At 53.8% G+C, this 26,632-nt stretch overlaps 1 protein-coding gene across 1 annotated transcript; it reads left to right on the forward strand.

Annotated features, from left to right (window-relative positions):
- GNA11 (G protein subunit alpha 11) lies at positions 1 to 26,215 on the forward strand. Its single transcript, XM_036459833.2, has 7 exons — positions 1 to 417; positions 15,696 to 15,880; positions 17,645 to 17,799; positions 18,386 to 18,514; positions 21,638 to 21,767; positions 21,921 to 22,074; positions 23,517 to 26,215. The coding sequence occupies exons 1-7, from the start codon at positions 282 to 284 to the stop codon at positions 23,705 to 23,707; spliced, it is 1,080 nt and encodes a 359-aa protein (XP_036315726.1). The 5' UTR covers positions 1 to 281; the 3' UTR covers positions 23,708 to 26,215.
- Positions 26,216 to 26,632: the final 417 nt, after the last annotated feature.

A 26,632-nucleotide genomic window follows, 5' to 3' on the forward strand; every position in this document is an offset into this window, starting at 1 on the left:
GCGCGGGTTAGGTTGTGCGGCGCTGTCGCTTGGTCGCAGCGGCTGCGGTTGGCGGCGGCGGCGGCGGTAGCGGCGGCGACGCGGGCTCGGGGCGGCAAGGCGGCAGGGCTGGAGTGCGTGGCCGAGCGGGACCGCCATTCGCAGGCAGCCGAGCAGACCGGCCGTCCCGGGGGCCTAGCGCAGAGAGCCAGGCGGGCGCGGCCGGGGCGGCTCCAGGCGAGGGCCGGGCCGGGCCGGGGGGCGGCGGCGGGGGTGGCCGGCGGGCGGCCGGGGCCGGGACGATGACTCTGGAGTCCATGATGGCGTGTTGCCTCAGCGATGAGGTGAAGGAGTCCAAGAGGATCAACGCCGAGATCGAGAAGCAGCTGCGGAGGGATAAGCGCGACGCCCGTCGCGAGCTCAAGCTGCTGCTGCTCGGTGAGTGCGGCCGGGCCTGCGGGGTCCGCGGCGGCGGCGGTGCGCGTGCGGCCGGGCGGGGCCGCCGCCGCTATGCCGTCCGCGCCGGGCCGGGGGCCTGGGGGTCAGCCCGGCCGTGCCGTCCACGCAGGCGGCCTGGGGCCTGGGGGCCAGCTTCTGCCTGTGCAGCCCGCGGTGCGGGGCTGGGCCTCGGAGTCAGGGCCCGTGTTGTCCACGGCGGCATCCGCGGCCTGGGGCTCAGCTCCTGCCTGTGTTGTGCTTTGGCGGGGGACCTGGTTTTCGGGGTCTGTCCGCGCCCCTGCCTGTGCTGTCCACAGGAGGTCCCCGTTTCTTCAGAGCCAGCCCCTGTCTCTATGGCCCATGCCGAGTTTCTAGGAGTCACCTCCTGCCTTTGCTGTCCACATCCGTATCCAGGGTCCTCAGGGCCAGCCAGGGGTCCCTGATCTCTGCTGGGTCAGCCCTACTTTGTTGTCCTGGAAGGTCTGTCCTCTGCCCCTTCTCAAGAGATGAGCCCCCTTCCTGCATCGGGCTGGCCCTCTGTTTCTACGAGGGTCCCCCAAGATGCCCCCAGCGTCTCTGTTCAGGCCTAGACCTTTGGACTGTAATCCACAGACGCGCCCCTCACCTCCCAAGATCCCATCTCAGACCCTTCCCACCAAGTGGAGCCTTGGTCCCTACACTCGGGGCCTGTCCCCCACCTGCCCCCATTCCTTAAGCCATTTCTGCTCCTCCGTGCCCCCTGAGGGAAAGGGGTACACACACCATGGGCGACAACCTTTCTTCTGGAGGTTTCTGTTTTGGCTGGAGGCTGGGGGCAGGTGGAGCCTTTGCAGGTTTTCAGAACTGGGGACTCGTCCACCGCCCCCAAGTCTCTAACTTCTGCCTTGGTGGGGGCCGGTTCTCCTGGGTCGTCCTCCTCCTCACGGGAAGATTCCTGTTCCCCGATCCTGTCTCCCCAGGGCACACCTGTTGCAGGGAGTGAGTTGGCCCAGCTGTCAGCAAAGTGTTGTCACCCCAAATAAGGGCTGTTGAAGGACTTACCTCTGCCGTCAAAGGCAAGAAGGTCATTTACAAAACAGAAACCTGGGCCCTGCCCTTTGTGAGTCCTGCTTCCATTTCATTCCTGGACTGCGGGGAAAGTTGGGAAAGCTTGCAAGCTGCCTAGAGGTGGTTTTGATGGGCCTGGGCGGGAGAAGGGGGCGGGCTGAGGTGGTGTGGGGCTCCTCACGATGAAGAGAGGCATTGGTGGGCCTTCGAGAGGCAGCTGGTCTTGCCTGGAATGCATTGCATCTCCCTTTTATGAAATACCTTCTCTGCTTATTTTCCAAATGTATATTCTGATTTACCTAAAGACCATAAAGTAGACTATCTCTGAGAAAAGACAGGCAGAGAGCAACCTTAAAGTTGGACAGAAACTTGCAATGGTATCTGAGTGGCACTTGGGAGGACTTTGTGGAGGTGGCTTTTGCAGTGGGCAGTAGAGTTTATTTTAAAAAGCGGGGGGGGGGGGGGGGTCGTTATAAATTAGAAGTGTCTCAGCATTATCATCAGCTGGCCTTGATTGGGGCCTGTGTGAGTCTCCAGGTGCCCTGCAGCCTGTCCCGAGTCTGTCCAGGCTTCGCATTGATGTGGGGGGTCAAGGCCACAAGTCAGCAGCCTATGCTCCTGCAGCCTTGGTGTGCCTCTGCGTTCTCCCTGGCTCCCCAGGAGCCCTGCAGCGGGTCTGGAATTGGCCAAGACGTGGGGGAGGCAGTTGCAGAGGCACCTGTGTCTGTAGTCCCACCCCTTCTCTCCTGAGGGCACCCAGCCAGCACAGTGGGGGATCAGGTACCTGTTTCTTGAGGTCACGTCCCAAGCATGGAGGTCAGATAAGACACTGAGGGTGTTGTGAGCTCTCAGGTCCAAGGTGAAGGGTTCTGACATGAGGAGGATCATTATCAGTGCAGGGCAGAGGCCCAGGAGATGTGTGGGGTGAGGACTAACCCTGAGGCCCTCCTTACCCAGTGATCCTGCAGGCTTTGGGCCTGGGACCTTTTTGGGAACCCTGGGAACACTTACTACCAGGCAGCCTGTCCTTTTAGATCAGGTGGGCAGTCTTCCTTGTTGGGAAGACTTTGATGACCAGAGGACGGCGTGGGGTATGAGGATGCAGGGAGGGCATTCTTACTGAGTACCCTTCGCCTGGTACCCAACTGCTTGTAGGACTCATTTTAGCCCCCCTCCCCACAAGCCAGCCACTGGCTAGGGACTGTCCCCATTTTACAGGGGCAGACTGAGCTTTCCAGCTATAGTCTGGGCTGAGGGCTTCCACCCCAGCTGCTCCTGGTGGAGTGACAGCTTCCATGTCCCGGTGGCATCTCTGTGTGTGGGGTCTTGTTTTCCGAGGTTCTGGTGCTGTCTGCTTTGGCACCTGGGCTTAGAACCAGGTGGAGCAAATTACTGTCACTGGAGAAGCCCTTGCCCGCTTCACCAGGTGGGTCCCCTATCTCCTTAGTTCTGCATTCATGTGATCTAAGGGACCGCTCTGCCTGGTGGGGGTTTTAATGTCCCATCCTGGTGGCAAGAATGACCTGCCTGGGGAGCTCCTAGAGCTGGACTCTGACCCTTGGACTGGGGGAACCTCTTGGGCTCTGACCCCAGTGCGCCCTCCATAGCTCCTTTTTAAATCTCAAAGAGGCTTCTCTTTTTCATACAGCAGGTCTCCCCCTTGGCATGGGACATTGGGGCCAGGTCAGTCTCTGTAGGGGGCCATCCTGGGCACCGTGGGGAGCTGAGCAGCATCTCTGGCCCCACCCACTTTATGCCAGCACCCCCAGTCTGACAACCACAGATGTCCCCAGACATGGCCTGGTATACTTTGTGGGGGCAGGACTACCTCTGTTTGAGAGCCCCTACCCCGTGGTAACAGTATAAAATGCGTGTTGCAGAGCTAGTGTATTAGTGTAGATTATTTTGTCAAATGTTTTGTGAGTGCTTAAAAAGTGGGCATTTTTGTTTGTAGAGTCCAAAGCTGTGTGCGTGCATGTATGTGTGCACTCAACACTCAGTATACATGTGAATGTATGGATACAGGTCTTCAATGTCATATCTATGGTGTTCCAGGCAGTGTCCTTGTTAATATTCTGTCTGTTGTTGGGAATAGGATGGCGCGTATGCCTGTGCTGCAGGCCCCGACAGCATGCATCACTCTCCTCTCCTGTGGACCAGAACCCTGAGGCCATAAGGAGCTCTGGGGCAGGGATCCCAGGCAGGCCCACTGGCTTCTGTCATTTGATAGAAAACCACTGAGGGGGTCCCTTATCTGTCCCTTGAGGCAAGTTTCCCATTTGAAATGTAAGACCTTTCGTGGGAGCCCCGTTTCAGAGGCCCAGAGGCCCAGCAGCCTGCCCGGGCTGAGCCCAGTGGCTCCAGGGATTTCTAAATAAAGCAGGGCGGTCAGTTCCGCAGGCTTCCTGTTGGCCAGCTCTGGGCCCCACAGGGCGGTGAAAAGGCTCGGAATCTGGCATGGGGTGTGGTGGCTCCAGCGGGAAGGGCGCGCCTCCCAGTGCTTTGAGGTGCAGAACAGAGCGTGGTCACTGGCTCCTGGCAGAGAGGCCTGGCCAGGTCCCCTGCAGATCGAGAGAGCAGGAAGCACCCATTGATAGCCTGTCTGTCCCTGGATTTCCCCTGGGGCTGTGGAAGGACCTCCATGCACCCCAGGAGTCTTACTGTGCTTGAAATGAAATGTTTTTGGCTAAGAGGGTTTGCTTTCCGGGTGCAGTCCCTGGAAGTGCCTCAGGAGCCAAGACGGCCCTTGGACCCCTCTGTCCTCTGTTACCTTGCAAGTCCCAGGAAGACACCCAGAGCCTGGTCCCATGGGGCCTACAGGGCTGACTCCCCACAAAGGACAGTTAGTGTTGCAGGCCTTCGGAGCATGGCCTCACCAGGTGTGTCACCAGGCTCTGGGGCCAGAGCTGGCACAGACGACTGTGCTTCCGGTCTGGGCTCTGTGTGTGCCTAGCTGTGCCGGTCACTGCGGTGAGACTGGAGGAAGTGCTCAGCCTCAGACATTTAACCACAGGAGGTTTCACTTTCTGCTTCTTGTGGTGGAGTCTTCCTAGGTGCAGCCCCACAGCACGTTGTAGTTACCACCGCCTGTGGCCCTGGCGTTAGGACACCAGACATAGCTTACACGGGGGCCTCTGCCAGAGGATTGCTTTTGTCTGTCCTCTGTCCTGGCCCTGGGGTGGGTGGGTGCCTCTGGTCTGGGACTCCGGGCCATGAGGGTGGATAGAGCTGGAGAGCAGAGGGAGGAGTGGTCCCATCTCTGGTCCCAAAGGCACCCCTTTCCCAGCTTGCAGCTGCAGCCTGGTCAATGGGATAGTCAGCCTTGGTGGCCTGCTCCCTGGTGTCTGTGAGCACTGGATGGGATTCTGGGCTTTGGGAAGCCGAGTGCAGGGTTATTTTTTGGTGTAACTCACGCTGCTCAGAGAACAGATTCCATACCTCAGGTGGCTGGCTCGTGGGAGGGAATGTTCATAGTTCCTGTGCCCTAGGTCTGTCAACTCCCTCTCTCTCACAGCAGGGTCCCCAGAATTGGGTCCCAGAGCTCGGCTGTCATGGATTTGGCCATCAGGGTACTTTTTCTTTCTTTCTTTCCTTTTTTTCTTCTTCATTCTCACAGGAGGATATTTTTCCATTGATTTTTAGAGAGAGTAGAAGGGAGGGGAAGAGACAGAGAGAGAAACATTGGTGTGAGAGAGCTACATCGATGGTTGCCTCTCTCCTGCGCCCCAGCTTGTGCCCCAACTGGCCAGGGATCAAGCCTGCAATGGAGGTGCGTGCCCTTGACCAGAATCGAAACCAAGACCATTCAGTCCACAGGCTGATGCTCTATCCATTGAGCCAAACTGGCTAGGGCTGGCACTTTTCCTGTCCGCAGCCCCTGATTGGTTCTGTGTGAGGTGGGTGCACTGCAAGCACCTTAGAAGGAGCAGCTCCAGATGAGACGGTAGAAAATGCTTTTTGGATGTCATGTTAGTTTGCTGTGGACCTCGATTGGGATAGGGGATGTGGAGACATAGAGTTGGAAGGGATTAGAGTTGACAGGTCGGACCCCTCAGGGAGACCAGGGAGTGGGGCGGGGAGTATGACCAGGAGACAAGTTCCCATTGTTCCTCTCATCTGAGTGGATGGGGATGTCTGTAGCTGGGCTGGATGGGTGGGCGGGGTCCATCCGGCCCTGTCCTCCAGTTCCTGAACTCTGCCCACGCACCCACATCTAGTTGGGCTAGATGGCAGGGATGAATGGAACTGGGGGGCTCATGCCAGGCCCACTGACCTTCAGAGGCTTCAGAAAAGGCTGTGAGAAGGCCCAGCAGGTGGGAATAAAGATGGGGGCTCACAAGACACCCAGCAAAATGGTTGGGATGGCCAGTGCTGCTGGGCTATTGCACAGTGGCCTCAGTTACAGCAGGCAGCATTGACCAAAGGTGTCGCACCTTGGAGGCTCCTGGGCAGAAGTCAGCTTCACTGACCTTGCCTTGGCGCAGAGATAAGATGAGTCCAGAGGTTCACACTTTCTGTCCTCCTTCCTGTCTCTTATCAGTGCAGGTGCCACTGGTTCTCTTTCTGGCCAAGGAGCACTTCCCCCAGTGCACTTAGGTTTTCTCACTTCCCTGTGGCGGTGGTGGTGGTGGAACAGGAGACGTGGAAGTCTGGGGATGGGCGAGACGCTGTGGTTGTGAAGCAAGAAGACCCGTCTTTTGAGTTCCCATAGTTACCAGCTCTGTGATCTCAGCAAAGCCACTCACCTCTCTGTGCCTTTGATCCCTCACCTGTCCAGTGGGAGGTGGAATGATAATTGTATCGCCGAATGACTAAGTGGGGGTGAGAGGAGTGTGTAATAGCTTTCCTTAGCTGCTCGAGGATTTTGTGTTTTCTGAGTCTCTCTGCATAAGGTCGCACCCTCTTTGATTCTGGAGCTGTTGTCACAGCTCGAGGTCCATGTTGTATTTCCAGGCAGTGTTTCCAGGTCCCCCGCAGTGCTATGCCTGGGCCTCCCTGGGACCCTGTGGGTTCTTGGCGTCACTGCTCACATCCCAGAGTGGTGGACAGCCCAGTGCCGGCCCCAAACCCCCGCTTCTGATCTAACACTTGGGTTCTATTGCTATTCTGCGGTCACCTGCCGTGGGGCTGTGGGTACGGCGTACTCAGTGTGTCAGTGACATCAGATGAGTGTCAGCCTTCCTGCTCTTCAGGTTGTGGCCGGCAGGGGGTTGAACCCCTTTTCTCTCCCACATTTGGAGGTGTTTGCCTGGGCTCAAGGCTCAGACTGATTTCCTTCAATCCAATCTACCACCCGAGTTCTCTGCCAATCAGTGAAGGCAGGTTGGCAGCCTCCACCCATCACAGAGGGGCTTGTTTTCCTTCCTCTTCTCTAGTCTCAGCTGAGGCAGCACTCAGACTATTCTCCTGATGGTGCAGGACTAAGTGTGCGTAGGGAGTGACCTGCAGGCCTGTGAGGGGGGCTGACAGGCAGGAGGCTGCAGGCAGACCCTCTGTTGGGGAGCTGGTCCTCGGCGTGCTGAAAATGGGGACCTTACAGATACAGAGTGAACAGCAAGGATGACTTCTGGAAAGAACAGCTGGTGTGTCGGGTGCTGGGTATTTCTTGGAATCCGTGAATTTGGGTTTCCGAGCCAGGAGCTCAGTAGGTTGGAGGGATGGGCCCATGAGGTGATTTGTATTTATTATAATAGTGGTATGAACTCTGGCACACAGCTGCAGGCAGACTTCCTCTCAAAACATGGGGCTGGTCCTGTTACCGAAAACCTATGGGTAGGCGGTGCAAAGGGATCCATGGACATAAACTTGAGGTCTAACCGCAGCCAGGACCTGGAGCTACTCAGCTTCCTTCAGGGAGGTGTACACATGCATCACTTCCCCACGGTGTCATTACCTGTGCAAGCACCTGAATCCACATCTCCATCAGGGCCTTTACACTTCTAGCACCACAGGGAACCTCATCTGACTCTTTTCTACCCATGCCCCTGCCCTTCCTGGCATCCATCCACCCACCCACCCACCCACCCACCCACCCATCCACCCATCCACCCATCCATCCATCCACCCACCCACCCACCCATCCACCCATCCATTCATCCATCCATCCATCCATCCATCCACCCACCCACCCACCCACCCATCCACCCATCCACCCATCCACCCATCCACCCACCCACCCACCCACCCACCCACCCACCCATCCACCCATCCATCCATCCATCCATCCACCCACCCACCCACCCATCCACCCATCCATCCATCCATCCATCCACCCACCCACCCACCCACCCACCCACCCACCCACCCATCCACCCATCCATTCATCCATCCATCCATCCACCCACCCACCCATCCACCCATCCATCCATCCACCCATCCACCCACCCACCCACCCACCCACCCATCCACCCATCCACCCATCCATTCATCCATCCATCCATCCACCCACCCACCCATCCACCCATCCATCCATCCATCCACCCATCCACCCATCCATCCATCCATCCATCCATCCATCCATCTCTATAGTTAGACCTCTTTTAATCCACCTCCACCCCCTGCCCGAGGCCATTATCACCCTGTTGCCTTGTCCATGGTTTTGCATATATATATATTTATATACATATACATATACATATACATATACATATACATATATACACACACAAGTTCTTCAGTTGATCTCCCACCCACCCACCCTCTCCTGCCTTCTCTCTGAGATTCCACAGTCTTTGCCATCTGTTTTGTTCATTAGATTCTATATGAGTGAGATCATGTGATACTGTTTTCCTCTGACTGGCTTATTTCGCTTAACATAATACTCTCCAGGTCCCTCCATGCTGTCTCAAAGGGTAAGAGATCCTTCTTTTTTACTGCTGTATAGTATTTCATGGTGTGTGTACCACAACTTTTTTTTTTAATCCACTCATCTACTGATGAACAATTGGGCTGTTTCCAGATCTTAACTACTATAAATTGTGCTGCTATGAACATAGGGATACATATATTCTTTCTGATTGGAATTTCAGGTCTTTTAGGATATATTCCTAGAAGTGGGATCACTGGGTCAAATGCATATTCATATTTAATTTTTTGAGGAAACTCCATACTGTTTTCAATAATGGTTGCCACATTCTGCATTCCCACCAAGCAGTGTACTAGGGTTTCTTTTCTCCCATCCTTGTCCTCCCATCCTTGTCATTTTTTGATTTGTTGATGGTAGCCATTTTGACAGGTGTGAAGTGATACCTCATTGTCATTTTAATTTGCATCTTCCTGATAATCAGTGACTTTGAGCATTTTTTAAAGATATATTTTTGTTGATTTCAAAGAGGAAGGGCGAGAGAGAGAGAGAGAAACATCCATGGTGAGAAAGAATCATTTTTAAAAAAATATATATTTTATTGATTTTACACAGAGAGGAATTGAGAGGGACAGAGAGTTAGAAACGTCGATGAAAGAGAAACATTGACCAGCTGCCTCTTGCACACCCCCCACTGGGGATGTGCCCGCAACCAAGGTGCATGCCCTTGACTGGAATCGAACCCGGGACCTTTCAGTCCGCAGGCCTTTCTATCCATTGAGCCAAACCGGTCCCGGCAAGAAAGACTCATTTATTGGCTGCCTCCTGCATGCCCCCTACTGGAGATTGAGCCTGAAACCTGGGCATGACTGGAGTTGAACCTAGGACCCTGTAGTCCCCAGGCTAACGCTCTGTCCCCTGAGCCAAACCAGCCAGGGCTTGAGCATTTTTTCATGTCTCTTGGCCATCTATATGTCCTCTTTGGAAAAATGTCTATTTAGGTCCTTTGCCCATTTTTTAATTGGATTGTTTGTCTCCCTTTTGTTAAGCTGTATAAGTTCCTTACATATTTTGGATATTAAACCTTTATCAGATGTATCTTTGCCAAATATGTTCTCCCATACAGTGGGCTCCCTTTTCATTTTTTAAAAGTTTATATTTTATTGATTTTTCAGAGAGAGGAAGAGAGAGGGGTAGAGAGTCAGAAACACTGATGAGAGAGAATCATCAATCAGCTGCCTCCTGTACACCCCCCACTGGGGATGTGCCCGCAACCAAGATACATGCCCTTGACTGGAATCGAACCCGGGACCCCCCAGTCTGCAGGCCGACGCTCTATCCACTGAGCCAAACCGGTTTCGGCTCCCTTTTCACTTTGTTGATGGTTTCATTTGCTCTGCAGAGGCTTCTTATTTTGACGTAGTCCCATTTGTTTATTTTCTCCTTGGTTTCCTTTGCCCTAGGAGATGTATCCTTTAACATATTGATACGAGAGATGCCTGAGGTTTTGCTGCCTATGGTTTCTTCTAGGATTTTTATGGTCTCATGGCTTACATTTAAGTCTTTTACCTATTTTAAGTTTATACGGGATCAGAAGACATATAGTCTCCTGGGGTTGAGTTTTTCCCCACTTGGCATAATTCTGTGGAGCCCATCAGCTGTTGGGTATGTCCATGGGGCTTCCTTTTCATTGCTGAGTAGTGTCTGGTACAGGTGGGCTACAGTTTGTCACCATCTACTGGGTGAAGAACATCGGGACCAATGCCACTCTTTGGATATATATATATATATATATATATATATATATATATATATATATATATGCCTAAGTGACCTTTATGACCAATGACTGGAACAATCGGTCAATCAGTCATTATGATGGGTGCTGACCACCAGGGGGCAGACGTTAGGAGCTGCCTCCTGGTGGTTAGTGTGCTCAGCCAGAAGCTGGGCTTAAGGCAGGTGAGCTCAGCTGTGGTGGGGGAGCCTCTCCTGACTCCGTGGCAGCACGACTGAGCAGGCACAGCGGAGTGAGTGGCACGGGCCGACCCCTGCTTGGACTTCTCCCTGGCCGCCTGCCACTTGGTGCACTGCTACATCTCCTCCCAGGAGTCCTGGATTGCGAGAGGGCGTTGGCCATGCTGGAAGCCCCTCCCCCCCCCCTTCCCGCCATCCCACCCCATGCATGAATCCGTTATGAATAAAGAAAGCTTCCGGGAATACTGTGTGTGAGTTCGGAGCAGCTACCCACTTTGTGGTTGGGGGTACATTGGGTGCTGTGGACCAGTTCACGTGGACAGAATGAGGTCTGATCATTGGTGTCTTGCACATTTTTATGTGACAAGATCTCCCAAGGGGAGCATGACTGGGCAGGATGAGTTGGAGGCCAGGAGGGCGGCGCTGACCAGGACCCTGGGGGAGTCTGCAGTAGACTGGGAGAGTGGCATGAGACTTCTCTGGGCAGGTGGACATTGGGTCAGGTATGTGGGGGATACTCGGGTCAGAGATTCTGTCACAAGTGACATGTGCTGACAGGATGTGGCAGTAGCTGGTTGGCCAGGAGACAGGGCAGCTCAAAATGAAGGCCACAGCCAGAGCATCTGAAACAGGTTACTTTGGCTGGCACTGTGTGGCCCAGAGTCTGTCCCTCCCTCCCCTCCTGGGCATATCAGTGGCTGAGTACCTCTCAGGCCAGCTGGACCTGGCCTGTTCCAGGGCAGAGGGCCCTGCTGGCTCCTGCTCCCTGCCACTGCTTCTGGCTTTGAGGCTTACTCAGAGCTGGCACTGGCTCTCCCCACTCAGTCTCTGTTGGCTCAGATCACTGATAATGAGAAGCACATGTTGCCCTCTTCAATGGACCTTCCATCTCTGCAGCTGCCACCGTCCTTTTTCTGTTTTTACTTGAAAACTGATGTCACACTGACCATTCCACATCATAGCCCTTACCTTTGGGATGTCTCTTGCTTTTCCTCCTAGTTTTACTGAGACACAATTCATATGTAACATGTAAGTTTAAGGTGTACAGCATGATGATTTGAAGCAGGTTTGTATTGTGAACAATTGCCACAATTAGGTGAGTTAACAGCTCCAATACCTCATGTATTGTACTTGTGCTTTTGTGTGTGTTTTGCCTCTTCTGGAGGTGATCACGGCTGCTGTCTGTAGCAGGGGAGAGCTTGCAGACTGGATGACCACAGGAGTTTGATGACCTTCGGCACACATTTCACCCAGGACCCCTGATGTCTCCAGGGGCTGGTGGCTTCTCGCCAGTCCTAAGGTGGCATTCAGGACCCCTCCCCACAGACACTCCCCTCGCATCTCCCCTCCTCTCCTGGGGCCCAAACAGTGTCACATGCTGATTTACTACATAGACTGCATGTGTGTATGTATGTGTGTATGACTGACACACACACACATACCCAGTGTGCCTGTACTGCCTCTGGGGAGCTCTCTGGGGGGCTCTCATTGTCATTTTTGCCTCCATTTAAAAAAAAGCCAGTGTGAGGCCAGTTCCTTTCTCATTTGAGCAGTGATCTGGTTTTCAGACTCTTCACTTGTCCTCCTAGCATCCTCATGTGAAAGCCCGGGCTACTGTTCCTTCTGTAGTTGAGGTGTTGGCAGCACGAGGGCCTTGTGGACTAAGCGTGGGACCTGCCCGGCTCGGCTTCAGGCTGACCTGTGGGGCTGCATCGGGCGTTTGGCTTTCATTCTTGCATCTGTTTTACTGTTTCCAGTGAGAGAGCCTTTCAGACAGACCAGCAAGGCAGTTACCTTTGTGTAATAGCATTTTGTCAAAAATGGGACTAATCCCCTCCCTACACTACACTAGGTGGTATCTAGGGGTATCTGTGGTTGTCACTACTGGGGGTGCTCCTGACCTTGAGTGGAGCCAGGGATGCTGCTTAACACCCTACAATGCCCAGGACGAGCTTCCCCCCACAGAGAATGACCTGTCAACAATACCAAGTGGGGACCCTGGCCAAGAGGAAAATGTATTAGAAATCACATTCCTGCCAAGACCAATCCTGAGGTTGCATTGGCTCAGGGATAGAGCGTTGGCCTATAGACTGGAAGGTCCCAGGTTCGATTCTGGTCAAGGGCATGTACCTTGGTTGTGGGCACATCTCCAGTGGGGAGTGTGCAAGAGGCAGCCGATCAATGATTCTCTCTCATGGATGTTTCTCTCTATCCCTCTCTCTTCCTCTCTGTAAAAAATTAATAAAATATATATTAAAAAAAAGAAAAAGAAAAAAAGAAATCACATTCCTACCACACCACTTGCCCCTCCCTGCAGTGTGTGAAGGAGGGGCAGCGAGGATCCAGCTGGGACATGATGCCCATGCACAGACCACACCCCTCCTGCCTCTGGAACTCAGGTGGGTTTGGGGCAAGTGAGCCTTTGTCCTCTTGTACATCTCATGGCCGAGGTGATTGTCTGAGATAGAATGGTAGGGGGTGGTATGGCGGTCGTTACTACTTGATGACGGAACCAAAGTCATATTTATTTATTCCATAAAAAACCTGAGTTGGTTAATAAAAGCACCAGAGCTTTAGCCGGTTTGACTCAGTGGATAGAGTGTCAGCCTGTGGACTGAAGGGTCCCAGGTTTGATTCTGGTCAAGGGCACATGCCTAGGTTGTGGGCTTGATCCCCAGTAGGGGGCATGCAGGAGGCAGTCAATCAGTGATTCTCATTATTGATGTTTCTCTCCTTCCTTCCTCTCTGAAATCAATATATATATATATATATATATATATATATATATATATATATATATATATATATTTTAAAAACTACCAGAAAGGCAGCCACAGCCAAGGTCCCTGCTTTGTGATGTGTCTCATTTGTGACTCGGGTTTCCCTGAGTGAGCTCAAGCATCTGTGGTCAGTTACTGGATGCTGGTTGAAGGCCTCCTGGCTGCTGGCAGTGATCACTGGGGCCCATGGAATCGTCTCTTCTCCAGGGCTGCCTGTCACAGAGGCTGGTGACAGACCCTGCAGAGACTCCTCACACAGGCAGGGGCATTGCTTCCCCGTGTCCAGGGAAGCTGCTGCCTGGGCTCAGGGTTTCTGGGCACAGGCCAGGTCACAGGTGGCTGTGAGCAGATGGCACCATGGACAGAGGCATAGCTTTGGCAAACACCTGGAGGTGGGTAGGCGCAGGTCAACTCACAGAAAGTGCTAAAGATGAGCCTAGAGGGATGGGTTCGGCAAGTTTGGGATATTCTGAGTCCCCAAAAGGGGGTTCAGGGGTTCAGTCTGTGAGGGGACCTGTGTTGTGTTATTGAGGGCCTGAGACAGTGCATTCTTAGAATGTAGAAGTTCTCTCTTGCTGTGAAATCACTCCCAGCCTAGCTGGTTTGGCTCAGTGGATAGAACCTCAGCCTGCAGACTGAAGGGTCCCAGGTTCGATTCTGATCAAGGCATAGGCCAGGGTTGTAGCCTTGATCCCCCATGGGAGACATGCAGGAAGCAGCTAATCAACGATTCTCTCTCATCATGGATGTTTCTGACTCTCCCTCTCCCTTTTCTGAAATAAAAATATATTAAAAATAAAATAAAATCACCCCAAAACTTAGTAGCTGAAAATTGCAAACACTTGTTATCTCTGAAGATTCTCAGGTTTCTAGCTGAGAGTCTCTCATGAGTCTGCAGTAAAGCAGTCATCAGGGGCTGGAGGAAACCCTTCCAGGGGCTTCCTCATGTGGATGTAGGTGGGAGGCCTCAGCTTCTACCAAGTTTGTAGACACATTAAAACCCACTGCAGCCGAAACCGGTTTGGCTCAATGGATAGAGCGTCGGCTTGGGGACTGAAGGGACCCGGGTTCGATTCTGGTCAAGGGCATGTACCTTGGTTGCGGGCATGTCCCCGGTGGGGGGTGTGCAAGAGGCAGCTGATCGATGACTCTCTCTCATCGATGTTTCTAGCTCTCTATCTCTCTCCCTTCCTCTCTGTACAAAAACAATAAAATATATTAAAAAACAAAACAAAAAAACCCCCACTGCAGTTGCTGTCCCTATGCGTGTGCATGTGGGTGTACAAAAGTGGGCTGACCAAATGGGGCTGGAGGGATCGGAGGCACAGAGGACTCCTGGTTGAATGGCGTGTATTGAGACCAGGGCCTCATCTTGAGGCTGAGGTAAGGACACAGCCAGCTGAGTGGCCCCTTTCACATGTTTTTCCTGACTTTCTGATTTGTCGAGGCAGCAGAGCCTCAGTGTGCCCCTCTCTGAGGTTGGGGATCAGAGCACACACCCCAGAAAAGCCCAGAAAAGTGGTGGTATCCCTGCATGCTTATTGAGGAAGAAATGAGACACACGGGTTCGGTGATGCTCCCATTGGCATGGTTTCCAGAACAGATAAGAGTGGATGTGGTGATGGAGGGCAGAAAGGTGATACCCAGGGTGGACATGGGACGCAGTGCTGTGGTCACGTGGGGTAGAGCCTTCAGGATGGCTTGATATTGGGTTGGGTTACAAGTTTGGAGCTAATCAGAAAGGAGCTTCTTGCGGTGATGATCCTAATTCCTACGACTCGATTTGGTCCTCAGTGCTGTGGCCTGAGATGCAGATACCAAACTTCTGCCCCAAAGGAGATGTTCTAGAGTAGGGGTGTCGAACTCAATCAGAGAAGGGGCCAAAATCTAAAATCCAGCCTAAATCGCGGGCCGAATGGTTTACTGAACAGTCATAAACTGTCATTGTGATGGAAACGCAGCAGAGTGCAGTGATGACAGCGCGGTGCGGGCCACATTGCAAGGCCTGGCGGGACGGATTTGGCCCGCGGGCCTTGTGTTTGACACATGTGTTCTAGAGGGACTCATTGAAGACGAGTGGTGGGAGGTCAACAGACATTGCCAGATTAGGAAGGGATCCAGGGTGGGCTTGGGAAAGGGCTGAGTGCACTCCAAGGGAGAGGTTACTAAGCCTGACTCGTAAGGAGGTGGCAGCCTCTGGTGGAGAGACGTGTAATTTCTACGGGATTCCGAATCTTCATATGCAGCCCTGTTAAACTCGGGTGCTCTGCTGACTCATACCCAGTGAGGTGGCCACTCACCTGTCGCTGTGACCTGACAGGACACTTGGGAGGAGGGGCCTACCTGCTATGGGCCTAGGGGCTCAACACCCTGCATATGTCATTCTTCCTTTTTCCGTACCTCAGTTTCCTCTTGTGTACAACAGGTGCAAGTGGGAGGATGACCAAGGCAAATCTCAGGGATGTGCTTCAAAGAGTGGTCGCCTGTTGGTCAAGTGTGTCCCATGTCTCCTCTGAAGATGGGCGAGCCACTTGGAGTCAGAAGCATGTGTCCCAGAGACTCAGCTACTGGTGTGCCAAGTGAGGGGACACAGGGGAAAGGCGAGTGTGAGCTGTTAGCATGTGGGTCTGGATCCCTGTTCTGTCTCACGGGGCAAATGTTGCATGTTGCAGGCACGGGTGAGAGCGGGAAGAGCACGTTCATTAAGCAGATGCGCATCATCCATGGGGCTGGCTACTCGGAGGAGGATAAGCGGGGCTTCACCAAGCTGGTCTACCAGAACATCTTCACTGCCATGCAGGCCATGATCCGGGCCATGGAGACTCTGAAGATCCTGTACAAGTACGAGCAAAACAAGGTGAGGCCGTAGGCCGTGGGGAGTGCCACCTGAAGGAGATGGTGGGGCCACTGTTGAGCCCACACATTCGGAGGAACCCCAGGTTCCCCTGTCAGGTCGCTGTAAGTGCCCCATTCTAATGGACTGGGAGGCCAGCCGACAGGTTAGCTGCCTGGTGTGAACTCCTGGTGTCTAGTCCCTCAGAAGAGACCTTGTCCTACCAGGCGCTTTACACACCACCTTTGGCCCCTTGGTGAACCCAGGGAGGTGGCGCTTCCCTCTCGTGTTTTGTTGTTGTTGCTGTGTGTTGTTTTTGTTTTGTTTTTTAACAGCTCTGTTGAGATGGAATTCATATGCCACAAAAGTCACCCATTTAAAGTGTGCAACTCGTTTTTAACATTCGCAGAGAATCACACACCATTACCTTTATTTAATTCCAAAACATTTGCATCTCCCCAAAAAGATGCCCTGTCCTGCCCTGGCCGGTGGCTCAGTGGTTGGAATGTCCTGTACACGAAAAAGTTGTAGGTTTAATTATCAGTCAGGGCACATACGTAGGTTGTGGGTTCAATCCCTAGCCAAAGCATGTACGAGAGGCAGCCAATAGAAGTTTCTCTCTCACCTCGATGTTTCTCTCCCCCTCTCTCTAAAAGCAATAAACATATCCTTGATCAGGATTTTAAAAAGAAAGATACTCTGTTCCCATTAGCAGTCACTCTCCATCTCCCTCCCCAGCCTCTGGCAACCATGAACCCACTCCCCATCTCTGTGGATGTGCCTGTTCTGAGCATGTCACATGCATGGAATCACATAGTGTGGCCTTGTGTTCTGGCTTCTCTCACTGAGCATTGTTTTCAAGCTTCATCATACTGTAGTGAGTGCCAGTGCTTTCTCCTTTGCCTGGCAGAATAATAATCCAGTGCATGGATGGGTTACCTTCGCCCATTGATGGACATTTGGCTCTTCGCATTTTTTGTCCCCTGTGAACCCTGGTGCTGTGACATCTGTGAACAAATTTTATTCGCACACCTTTTCTCATCTCTCCCGGGCCTGTGCTTGCTGACACCTGCTCTTCCCAGTGGCTGCCCTGCCAGCTGTGGGCCCAAGGCTCTCACTGGTGGCCTATTTGACTTTGCTTTCATAGATCTGTGTTCAGAGACTTCACACACGCCCAGAAGTTCTCCTTGGGTTAATGCATGGCATGGAGTGCATATCTGTCAAAATATGGCTTAAATGAATTAATTTACTTTGAGGCTTAAGAATGCCAGTCAGCCAGATTTCTAATATGTCTCTGATAGGTGTGTTCTTACCTTTATCCCAATTCACAGGTTTTCAGGGACCCCTACCATCCCCGCCATCCTGGCTGTGGGCCAGCTTGAGCCTCGGACCCATTGGGTCTCGATTTGTAGGATCTCTTCCAGCTAAGGCCCAGTTCAGAGTCCAGTTCACACGTGGACCATAGATGACCATCAGCATCTCTATTAATGAAATGCTCTATTAATGAACCTGCAGCCTGTTTCTTTAAATACAGCTTGATTGGCACCTGTGAAAGCCCCCTCCTACATAGGGGGACATGGTGGCCCGGCAGGCCCTGCCCCAAATTCCCCAGTCTCGGGTTTGCTTTGAGACCTGTTCTTCCTCCCTCGTGTTTACACAAAACTAGAGTTTATGGTTCTGACTCTGGTTGGCTGGTGCTGAGTGTGGCCACATCCTGGGACGAGGGATGCACCCCTTGTGTCCAGGCCGTTGGCAAACCCACGGCCTTTTCCCCTCCTCTCCTCACAGGCCAACGCGCTCCTGATCCGGGAAGTGGACGTGGAAAAGGTGACGACATTTGAGCACCGGTACGTCAACGCCATCAAGACCCTGTGGAACGACCCTGGCATCCAGGAGTGCTATGACCGGAGGCGGGAGTACCAGCTCTCTGACTCCGCCAAATAGTGAGTGAGGGCTGCCCGCCTGCCCACCAGAGAACGGCCTGAAGGTCATGTGGGTCCTGTCAGGTCCTGGGAAAGAGAAAGGACCTCAGGGGAAACTGAGGCAACCTGGGGAAAGGGTGGACTCAGTTAATGACACTGTGAATATTGACTGGTTGGTTGTGACAAATGCACTAAATTAATTGAAGATGTTCATGGAAGGGAAGGTGGGTGTGTGCTGGGAATTTCTGTTGTGTCTCTACAACTTTTCTGTGGCTCTGAAATGATCCTAAAATAGTAAATTTATTTCTGAAAAGTCACCCATCCAGCCCGGCAGCCTCTCTTGGAAACGCTGGCACTGGTCCCTTTTCTCCTTCTAGAGCAGGAGAGTCCCTCCCAAGTCTTCCCCTGATCAGCATCTTTGTGTCCCATGAGACCGAGAATGACCTGCTCCTTCCTGTCCAGGGTGGGGGTGGGGAGGCCTTGTTCCATCTTTTCCCGAGTATTCCTGGCTGTTTCAGGTGAGACCCTGCAGGCCCCTCCTGGTTGCTTGGGATGTCCCCTCCCCTTGCAGCCTGGCCTGAGCAGCCCTGTTCCTGCTCTGTTGCAGCTACCTGACCGATGTGGACCGCATTGCCACCTCGGGCTACCTGCCCACCCAGCAGGACGTGCTGCGGGTCCGTGTGCCCACCACCGGCATCATCGAGTACCCGTTTGACCTGGAGAACATCATCTTCAGGTGCCTGTGTCCTGGTGTCCGGGGCGGGGGCTTTCTGGGGAAGCTGGGGTTCTGCTGTGATGGCTGCTCCTTTCCAGCCAGAGCCCCCATTGTGGGGGCAGCAGAGATCCTGGTCTTCGCCTGCAGGGAGCTTCTGATCCAGGATGGGAGATAAGATTTATGAATAAGTAACCATCTCCAGTTTCAGAGTGAGCCAGGCCCCAGGGACTGTTGGGGCTGGCCAGAGGCAGCCTCGGGAGACAGCCTGTGGGTGGGGCCTTTGCAGTGCAATGGTGTGAGGGAGGGTGCTGACTTGTGCAGGAGTGGGCGGGTGGTCTAGAGTTCCTGCAGAGCAGGGGTGCTGTGGGGCAGCTGAGGGTTCATGGAGACCCCTCTTGTCCACTTCCTCACCTCTTGTCCAGCTGTGCCCTCAGCCAGCGCACTGTTGTCTGGTTGTATGATCAAAGAAGGCAGGCCAGGCTAATGGTCTGGCGCTGATCGGAGCTCAGATGTCACCGAATGATGGCCTGATTGGCCTGAGAGTGAGATGGGTCTGGTCCCAAAAGGCGGACCTCATGTGGAGACCTGGCCCTTGGGGCCCCGGTTTTAGCCCAGCTGCACGGGGAGTTTCATGCTGTGACCCCAAGAAAGGCTGTGACCCCAAATACTTTGCCCCTGATGGCATTCCCCAGACTGGCTGCAGCTGCCATCATGTGCCTGGCATCTGAACCAGGGCTCTTGGCCTGTCACCACCCTCCTGCCCTTCACAGTCACCCTGGCATGTCCGCCGTCCACCTGTGCTTGTTGGAGTCCCCTCTGAAATCCCCACCAGGTGGACTTGCCTCTGCTAGCCATGGTGGGCAGCCTGTCTCCGCCCTCCCTGGGGCCATTTCTGTCTGAGCCCTGCCTTCCACACAGCAGTGTGTGTGTGTGTGTGAGTGTGTGTGTGTGTGAGTGTGAGGGGGGGGGGGCGGCAGCTATAGGAATACCCGTCTTTTCCAGTTCAGGTTGGGGCTTGAGGGCTGCTTTCCCTTTGTCTTTCTCTTTAAAAATAGAGTCTTTCCTTATTTTAAAAACAGGAACTCTGGCCAGTGTGGCTCCGTTGTTTGTGCGTTGTCTGTGCACCAAAAGGTGCCAGTTCAGCCAGGGCGCATGCCTGGGTTGCAGGCTCAGCCCCTTGGCATGCAGAAAGCAGGCGACTGATGTTCCATTCTCCCTTCCTTTCTCTAAAAATCAATTGTAAAAAATCTTTAAAAACCTGGGGAATTCAGCCCTGGTGTTGCTCAGGGGTAAAGCATTGGCCTGTGCACTGGAGGGTTATGGGTTCAGTTCCCGGTCAAGAGCGTGGACCTGAGTTACAGGTTCCATCTTCGGCCCTAGTTGGGGCTTGTGCAGGAGGCAACCCATCAGTGTCTCACTCACATTGATGTTTCTCTCTCTCTCTTTCCCCTTCTCTTCCCCTTCCATTCTTTCTTAAAACCAATGGAAGCCCTAGTCAGTTTGGTTCAGTGTATAGAGCATTGGCCCATGGACTGAAGGGTCCTTGGTTCAGTTTTGGGCAATCCCTGGCACTGGGATTGCCCCAAACTGAACATATGGGAGGCAACTAGTCTATGTGTCTCTCACATTGATGTTTCTCTCTGTTTCTTCCCCACTCTTCCACTTTCTCTAAAAATCAATAGAAAAATATTCCCGGTGAGGATTAACAAAAAAGATAAAAGTCAGTGTAAAGAAGTATCCTCGGGTGAGAATTAACAGCAGATAAAATAAATCCCCAAAACTAAATACCCTGTCTCTTAGACATTGTCCCCATTCCCCCCTACACTCCCCTCCTGTGTGTGTGTGTGTGTGTTTGTGTGTGTGCGCGCGCGTGCGCACACCCCTTTTTGTTTCTGGACTTCTTGTTTCTTACCTGCTTCTCACGCTGGATAGTGAACTTTGCAGCCTGCTGTGTTCACTAGTAACAGGACATACAGCTTCGCTTTCTGCAGCTGTCCCTTTATTCCCTCGCAGTGGCTGACACGTGTTTGTCAACTGAATGCCCCTTGGTCTGAGTCTCCCTGTGGGGGAGGCCGAGACTAGGGCTAGTGTTTTATAGACAATGCTGCATTACGACCAATGAGGGGAGGGTGCTTCCAGATGCGGGATGTGGGGTCTAAAGATGGGCCCACATTGCAGGTCCCACTGGGTTCGCACCTTACATCCCCACACACTGCCTGTCCACTGGGCACTTTATTTTTAAATACATTTTTATTGATTTCAGAGAAGGAGAGAGAAAGAAACATCCATTATGAGAGAGAATCATTGATCAGCTTCCTCCTGCACGGCTCCTACTGGGGATCGAGCTCACAACCTGGCATATGCCCTTAACTGGAATCGAACCTGAGACCCTTTAGTCCAGCCTGCAGGCTGACACTCTGTCCACTAAGCCAAACTGGCTAGGGCTCCATCGGGCACTTTGTTTTATTTATTTATTTATTTTTAATAAAATGGGACATTTTAATTTTTTTAATATATATTTATATTTTATTGATTTTCTACAGAGAGGAAGGGAGAGGGATAGAGAGCTAGAAACGTCGATGAGAGAGAAACATTGACCAGCTTCCTCCTGCACACCCCCTACTAGGGATGTGCCCGCAACCAATGAACATGCCCTTGACTGGAATCGAACCTGGGACTTTTCAGTCCGCAGGCCGACGCGCTATCCATTGAGCCAAACCAATTTCGGCTCCACCGGGCACTTTAGACCAAGGTCTCCTCTTAAGGCAGAAATCAGATGTGAGGCCTGTTCCCACAGATCTGGGGGCTCTGATGGCTCCTGCAGATATGGAGACTGCTGGTTCCCACAGATATTATAGATGCTCATGGCTATAGCATGTATTAGGGGAGCTCTTAGGGACCTAATGGGGTTCAGGGGCATTGAGGGGCCCTGTGGCTCTAATGGGTGTTGGGGGCTCTCCGCCTCTGCTCTGTTTTGGGAGAACCTCGGGGCTCTAATGGGTACTGGGGCACTCTTGGGGCTCAGTGGGTATTGGGGTGTATGTGATAGCGGACGGAGCATGCTGGTGGGAGGGGCTTGCTGGGGAGGTAGTGCTATTTGTGGAGCCCAGCACTGAGCCCCTGGGGCACTCCTGTCACCTGCAGGATGGTGGATGTGGGAGGACAGAGGTCCGAGAGGAGGAAGTGGATTCACTGCTTTGAGAATGTGACATCCATCATGTTCCTCGTGGCCCTTAGTGAATACGACCAAGTCCTGGTAGAGTCGGACAACGAGGTGAGACGCCCTGCCAGTGCTTGGACTGCCAAGGGGAGGGAGGCCCTGGGTAGCAGCGAGGGGCTCCCCTACTCACCGGCCCTGGCCCTTCTGAGGGCTCCGGATGAGGGCGGCTCCCAGGGCCTCGTTGATCTCCGAGCCTTCCCTCTGCAGAACCGCATGGAGGAGAGCAAAGCCCTGTTCCGGACCATCATCACCTACCCCTGGTTCCAGAACTCGTCAGTCATCCTCTTCCTCAATAAGAAGGACCTGCTGGAGGACAAGATCCTGTACTCCCACCTGGTGGACTACTTCCCCGAGTTTGATGGTGAGTCCGGGGGATCCTTGCCTCCCTGTGCCTCCTCCTCCCTCCATGGCCCCCGCAGAACCAGGAGACGTTCCAGAGCCCCTGAGCCTGACCGGATCTGTTGGGGAGGCGAGCTGGGGGCTCCAGCACATCCCTCACCCTCTTTGGGCCTCGGTGCCTTCAGCTGACAGGAGGAAGGTGGTTCCCTCGGGCCTGAGCATGGTTAGTGCAGGCAGAGCACTCTATTCTCATTGCTTCCTCCAGGATCCTCCCAAGCCTTTGATGGGCAGAAAGGCCTTGTCCCCAGGAAGAGCACCATCTGTGGGAGGGGCCACCCTGCAGTCGGTACACAGCACTAGGAGGGACACGCTGGAATGTTCAGCTCCCAGTCCCCCCTTCAGTGGCCTGTCCCTGGTTGCCCACACAGAGTGAGAAGTTCATGTGGGCTCAGTGGCCAGGCCATAAGGAGGAGCATGGTGCTGCCAACACAGAGTGTCCCAGGACAACCATCCCAACCTCCCTGGACAGCTGAGCTCCTAATGGAGGGCAGCAGCTCCTGTGTGAGCCGTCCCGGCTTCTGGCACCCCTACTCTGTTGTGTGTGAGCTGTAGCTGTCTTCCCAGGGCGCTCCGACACTCCCTTCCTCTGAGGCAGGTGGCGGTGCCCGTGCTGGTTAGGAGAGCAGGGATCACGGGTGGGCATCTCCCTAAGTGCTCCTGCCCGTGAAACACAGTGCCCAGACTTTGAGTTGGGGGTGACAGGCTTGGTCTGACCCGTCATGGGTGGGGCCTTGTGATCTAGGCCACTGGCTCCTGCCCTAAAAACCTGAGGGAGGCTGGCAGGGATTAGGGTGCTGGGCTCTGAGCTCAGTCCCCTGGGCCTCTTGGCGGGGGTGGGGGGTGTTGGTGGGGCAGACAGGAACTCTGTTGGAGGGAGAGTAGGAGGTTAGCTGGGAAGGGACAGTGGAGATGATGGACCAAGGCTTAGAGCGGGTGCAGACCATAGACAAGAAGGACGGAAATCATGGGCAGAAGCCTCTGGGCAAGGGTGTGGACAGTTGGATGGACAGCCAGGCTGGGGTGGCAGCTGTTTGTATGTGCAAGGGTATGTGGGCATGCATGTAGGTCTGGGCACGTGTGCATGTGTTTGGATGCATGCCCGTGTTTGGATGCGGGTGTGTATTTGTGGTGCATTGTGAGTGTAATCTGGTGAAGTGAGGCTGGAAGGAAGGTTGGCTCCTGTTTGGAGGTGATGGGAGCATCCATGTGCACAGCAGGCTGTGGTCCCAGCTAGGTGGGCCAAGGGCCAAGCAGTGGAGATGAGTGCGGGTTGTGCAGACTGCACACCCACACGCCGAAAGCCGCCTCCTCAGGCACACCGCAGCCCAGGCACACAGGCTGCCCCCATGGCTGGCACCCCAGTCCCCGCTCCTTGTCCCTGGCTAACCCGCCTCCCTCCCCCAGGGCCCCAGCGGGACGCGCAGGCCGCCCGGGAGTTCATCCTGAAGATGTTCGTGGACCTGAACCCCGACAGCGACAAGATCATCTACTCGCACTTCACGTGCGCCACCGACACGGAGAACATCCGCTTCGTCTTCGCGGCCGTCAAGGACACCATCCTGCAGCTCAACCTGAAGGAGTACAACCTGGTGTGACCGGGGCCGCAGGCCCACCTCCGTGTGATGACGTGACCGCGGCTGTGGCCGCAGAGGAGCTGGTTTTTTTTCATATTTTTAACAAATGGTTTTTATTTCACAGTTATCAGGGGATGTACATCTTTCTTTCTATATACTTCGTGCACCTTCTCACCTTTTGTCAGCGGCACAGGCTGCCTTTTTCTGGCCTTGACTGTGGCTCGCCTTTTTCTAGAAAAAAAAAAAAAGGAAAAAGAAAAAAAAGAAAAACGAGACAAGCAGAGATGAGACAAGTGCCCTGCCCCCAGCGCCTCCAGGCCTTCCTAGGCCCCGACCCCAGCCCTCGGGGCTGCACCTTCGGCCACCGTGGGACGGACCGCCCAGCGGGCCCCGGTTCCGTGATGTGGAGATGTGGGGACGTGGAGACTGTGCTGTTCTTTCTTCCTTTTTTAAGTTATTGCCATCTTCACGACTGTGCTGTATTTTTGCTCACTGGACTCCAAGAAGTGGGGGTGGGTGGCTCCCCCTGTTGCCCACCCTGGGAAGTGCCTAACCATTTTTTTATTTTATTTTAAAGGAAAAACAAAAAGTATAAGGGCTCCTCTGCAGTGAAGAATCTCTGGACCCTGTCTCAGTCTCCGTAGTTGCCTGGTCCTGGGCTCAGGGGTCCCCTGAGCTGTGTCTCCAGGGCCATCCGGTCTGCTTGGAGCTCCCTGTGTCCTGAGGGTCATGTGCTCACCACCCAGGCCGGAGAGCGCCCGGGGAGCCACTTGGCTGGGAGTCAGGAGAGGACCCACTTGGATGAGAGTCACTTTTGCTTTCATTCCATTTTGTAGCCAGTTTGGAAACAGTGATGACTGTGGGCTGGGGACTTTTTCAGAATATTCTCAGGTCTGTTCCCACAAAGCAGAGAGAGGTTGAGGGAGAGTCCTGTGGTTGTTCCCAGGTGTGGTGGCCGCCCTTGCACGCACTTGCTGAGCCCTGGGAATCCAGCAGGCAGCAGGGGCACTTTGCCCAGAGCTGCTGAGGGTCACGTGGGACCCAGCAGCTGGCACCTTGGCCCTGGGCAGCCTCCAGGCATGGTCATGCACCACGCCAGAGCCATGGGCTGCCTGGCCCAGGTCCCCCTCCCAGAGCAGCTCTGAGGGAGGGCACAGCAGGGGGCTGGTCTTTTGAGGGGAGGGAGTTGGCTTTTCATCTGATGTAGACTGAACACTACAGTGTTTGTTTTGTTTTGCACAGTGAAGGGGAACGGACCGCTCACTAAACCTGGACCCTAAAGTAGCAGTCTGTGTGGCTGCTCCTTTTTGGGACCATTAACAAATGCAAAAGAAACAACACAAAAATCGAACCCACCCAAACAGCCAGTCCTGGGTGGCTGGCCCCTACTTCCTCCTCTCCCCATCCCACCAGCAGGACAAAGCCAGGAGAGCCTCAGGGCAATGGGGAGCCAAAGACAGGCAGAAGTGGGGATGGCTACATTCCTGGTAATCCGCTCCATCTGGCGCAGAATGAGCTGGCGATCCCTAGCTTCTCAGCCAGTTTCCCAAAGGGGTCCTTTCCGTGCCATGTGTGTATTTGAGAGGGTTGAACATATCCCCGTTCTCTTCCTCAGTGGGGGGAAGCAGGTGGTGCTGCTGGCGGTGGGCCCGTCCGGGTGAGGACTTGAGGTCCTCGTAGGGTGGGCATCTTGATGTCCTAGCACTTCTCAAGGGTCCAGATCACAAAAAAGGAACTGGATTGGGCTCTTGAGAGGTGGCATGAGCACGTGGGGGAGGCACCAGGAGAATTAACTCCTCTTAGGAGGCAGTGTGCCAAGCATCCCACAGCCCAAGGCTGGCTGAAGCCCCCAAACCCGCTTTCCCCCTTTAACTGGGCTTCTGGAACTCCATGGGCCTGGCCCCACTCCAGGAGCTGAGGGCAGGGCCATCCAGTGTCCCGGGGGGAATCCAAGACCAGTTTTGTGCCAGTGCCAGCCGGGGCCAGAGGTCCCGGTCCCATGTAAGGTTGGTCAGTGTCTTTGATTTTCAACCTGATGAACTCCTCCTAATGCTTTCTCTCACGTGCCAACCTCCCAGCTCCTCCCACTGTGTCGGATCACCCTGCAGTATAGCCATTCCCCGGCACCCAATCCTTGAGAGACTGAGACGTCTTAGTGCCAATGCCCCTGGCGGCAGTGCAGGAACTTGCGGCTGGTGGGGTGAACACTGTCGGGTAATACTTGTATATTACACAGTCCTGATTTCAGACGATTTAAACCTTAACCTATTTAAAAAATATTATATAAAATGCTGTTTTTAAACCTTTTGTCATTTGAAATGCATGTATTGTCACGTGTGCTGGGGGATGGGTGCAATTAGCTCGATGCCAACCCATGGCAGAAGCTGTCCTGTCCAGGTGGGTGGGCGGCAGGCTCTGCTCAGTGTCGGGGCCCTGACCCCTTAATCCAGAGACGCCTGATGGAAGTTGACTTTTCATATCTTTCTCCTGAAATGATTGTTTTAAATTGGAATAAATCTTGTTCCTAAATGCTGCAGCCCCTCTGCCTTATTTCCTGTTGCTGGCCACAGGGATGGGTGGGGGCTGCAAAGGGGCCCTGAAGGTCCCAGGGGTGTTACCTGGCCCCCAGTGGCTAGCCTGGATCCTGGCACTTTCAGACTGGAATCTGAGCTCATGGGACCCATTGCCATGGCTTCCTTTGGAAGGCTTTCCGTCCTGGGCTGGATGGGGGCACCAGGGCCCTTGCTCTGAGGTCTTGAGTGCTGGAGCATCCTGCAAGGGCAGTACCTCCTGCCTTGGCTGGTTTGTTAAGAGTGTTGTCCCAGGAATCTGTGGGCAGAGGGAGAATGAGACCTGCCTCGGGTCCTCACAGGCGCCCTCTGGTGCCTGCTATGGGGAGGAAAGACCGGGGAAGGGAGATGCACGACCTGACTGGGGTGCTCACAG

Source organism: Pipistrellus kuhlii, unplaced genomic scaffold, assembly GCF_014108245.1.
Source record: "Pipistrellus kuhlii isolate mPipKuh1 unplaced genomic scaffold, mPipKuh1.p scaffold_m20_p_30, whole genome shotgun sequence".
Taxonomy (NCBI): Eukaryota; Metazoa; Chordata; class Mammalia; order Chiroptera; family Vespertilionidae; genus Pipistrellus; species Pipistrellus kuhlii.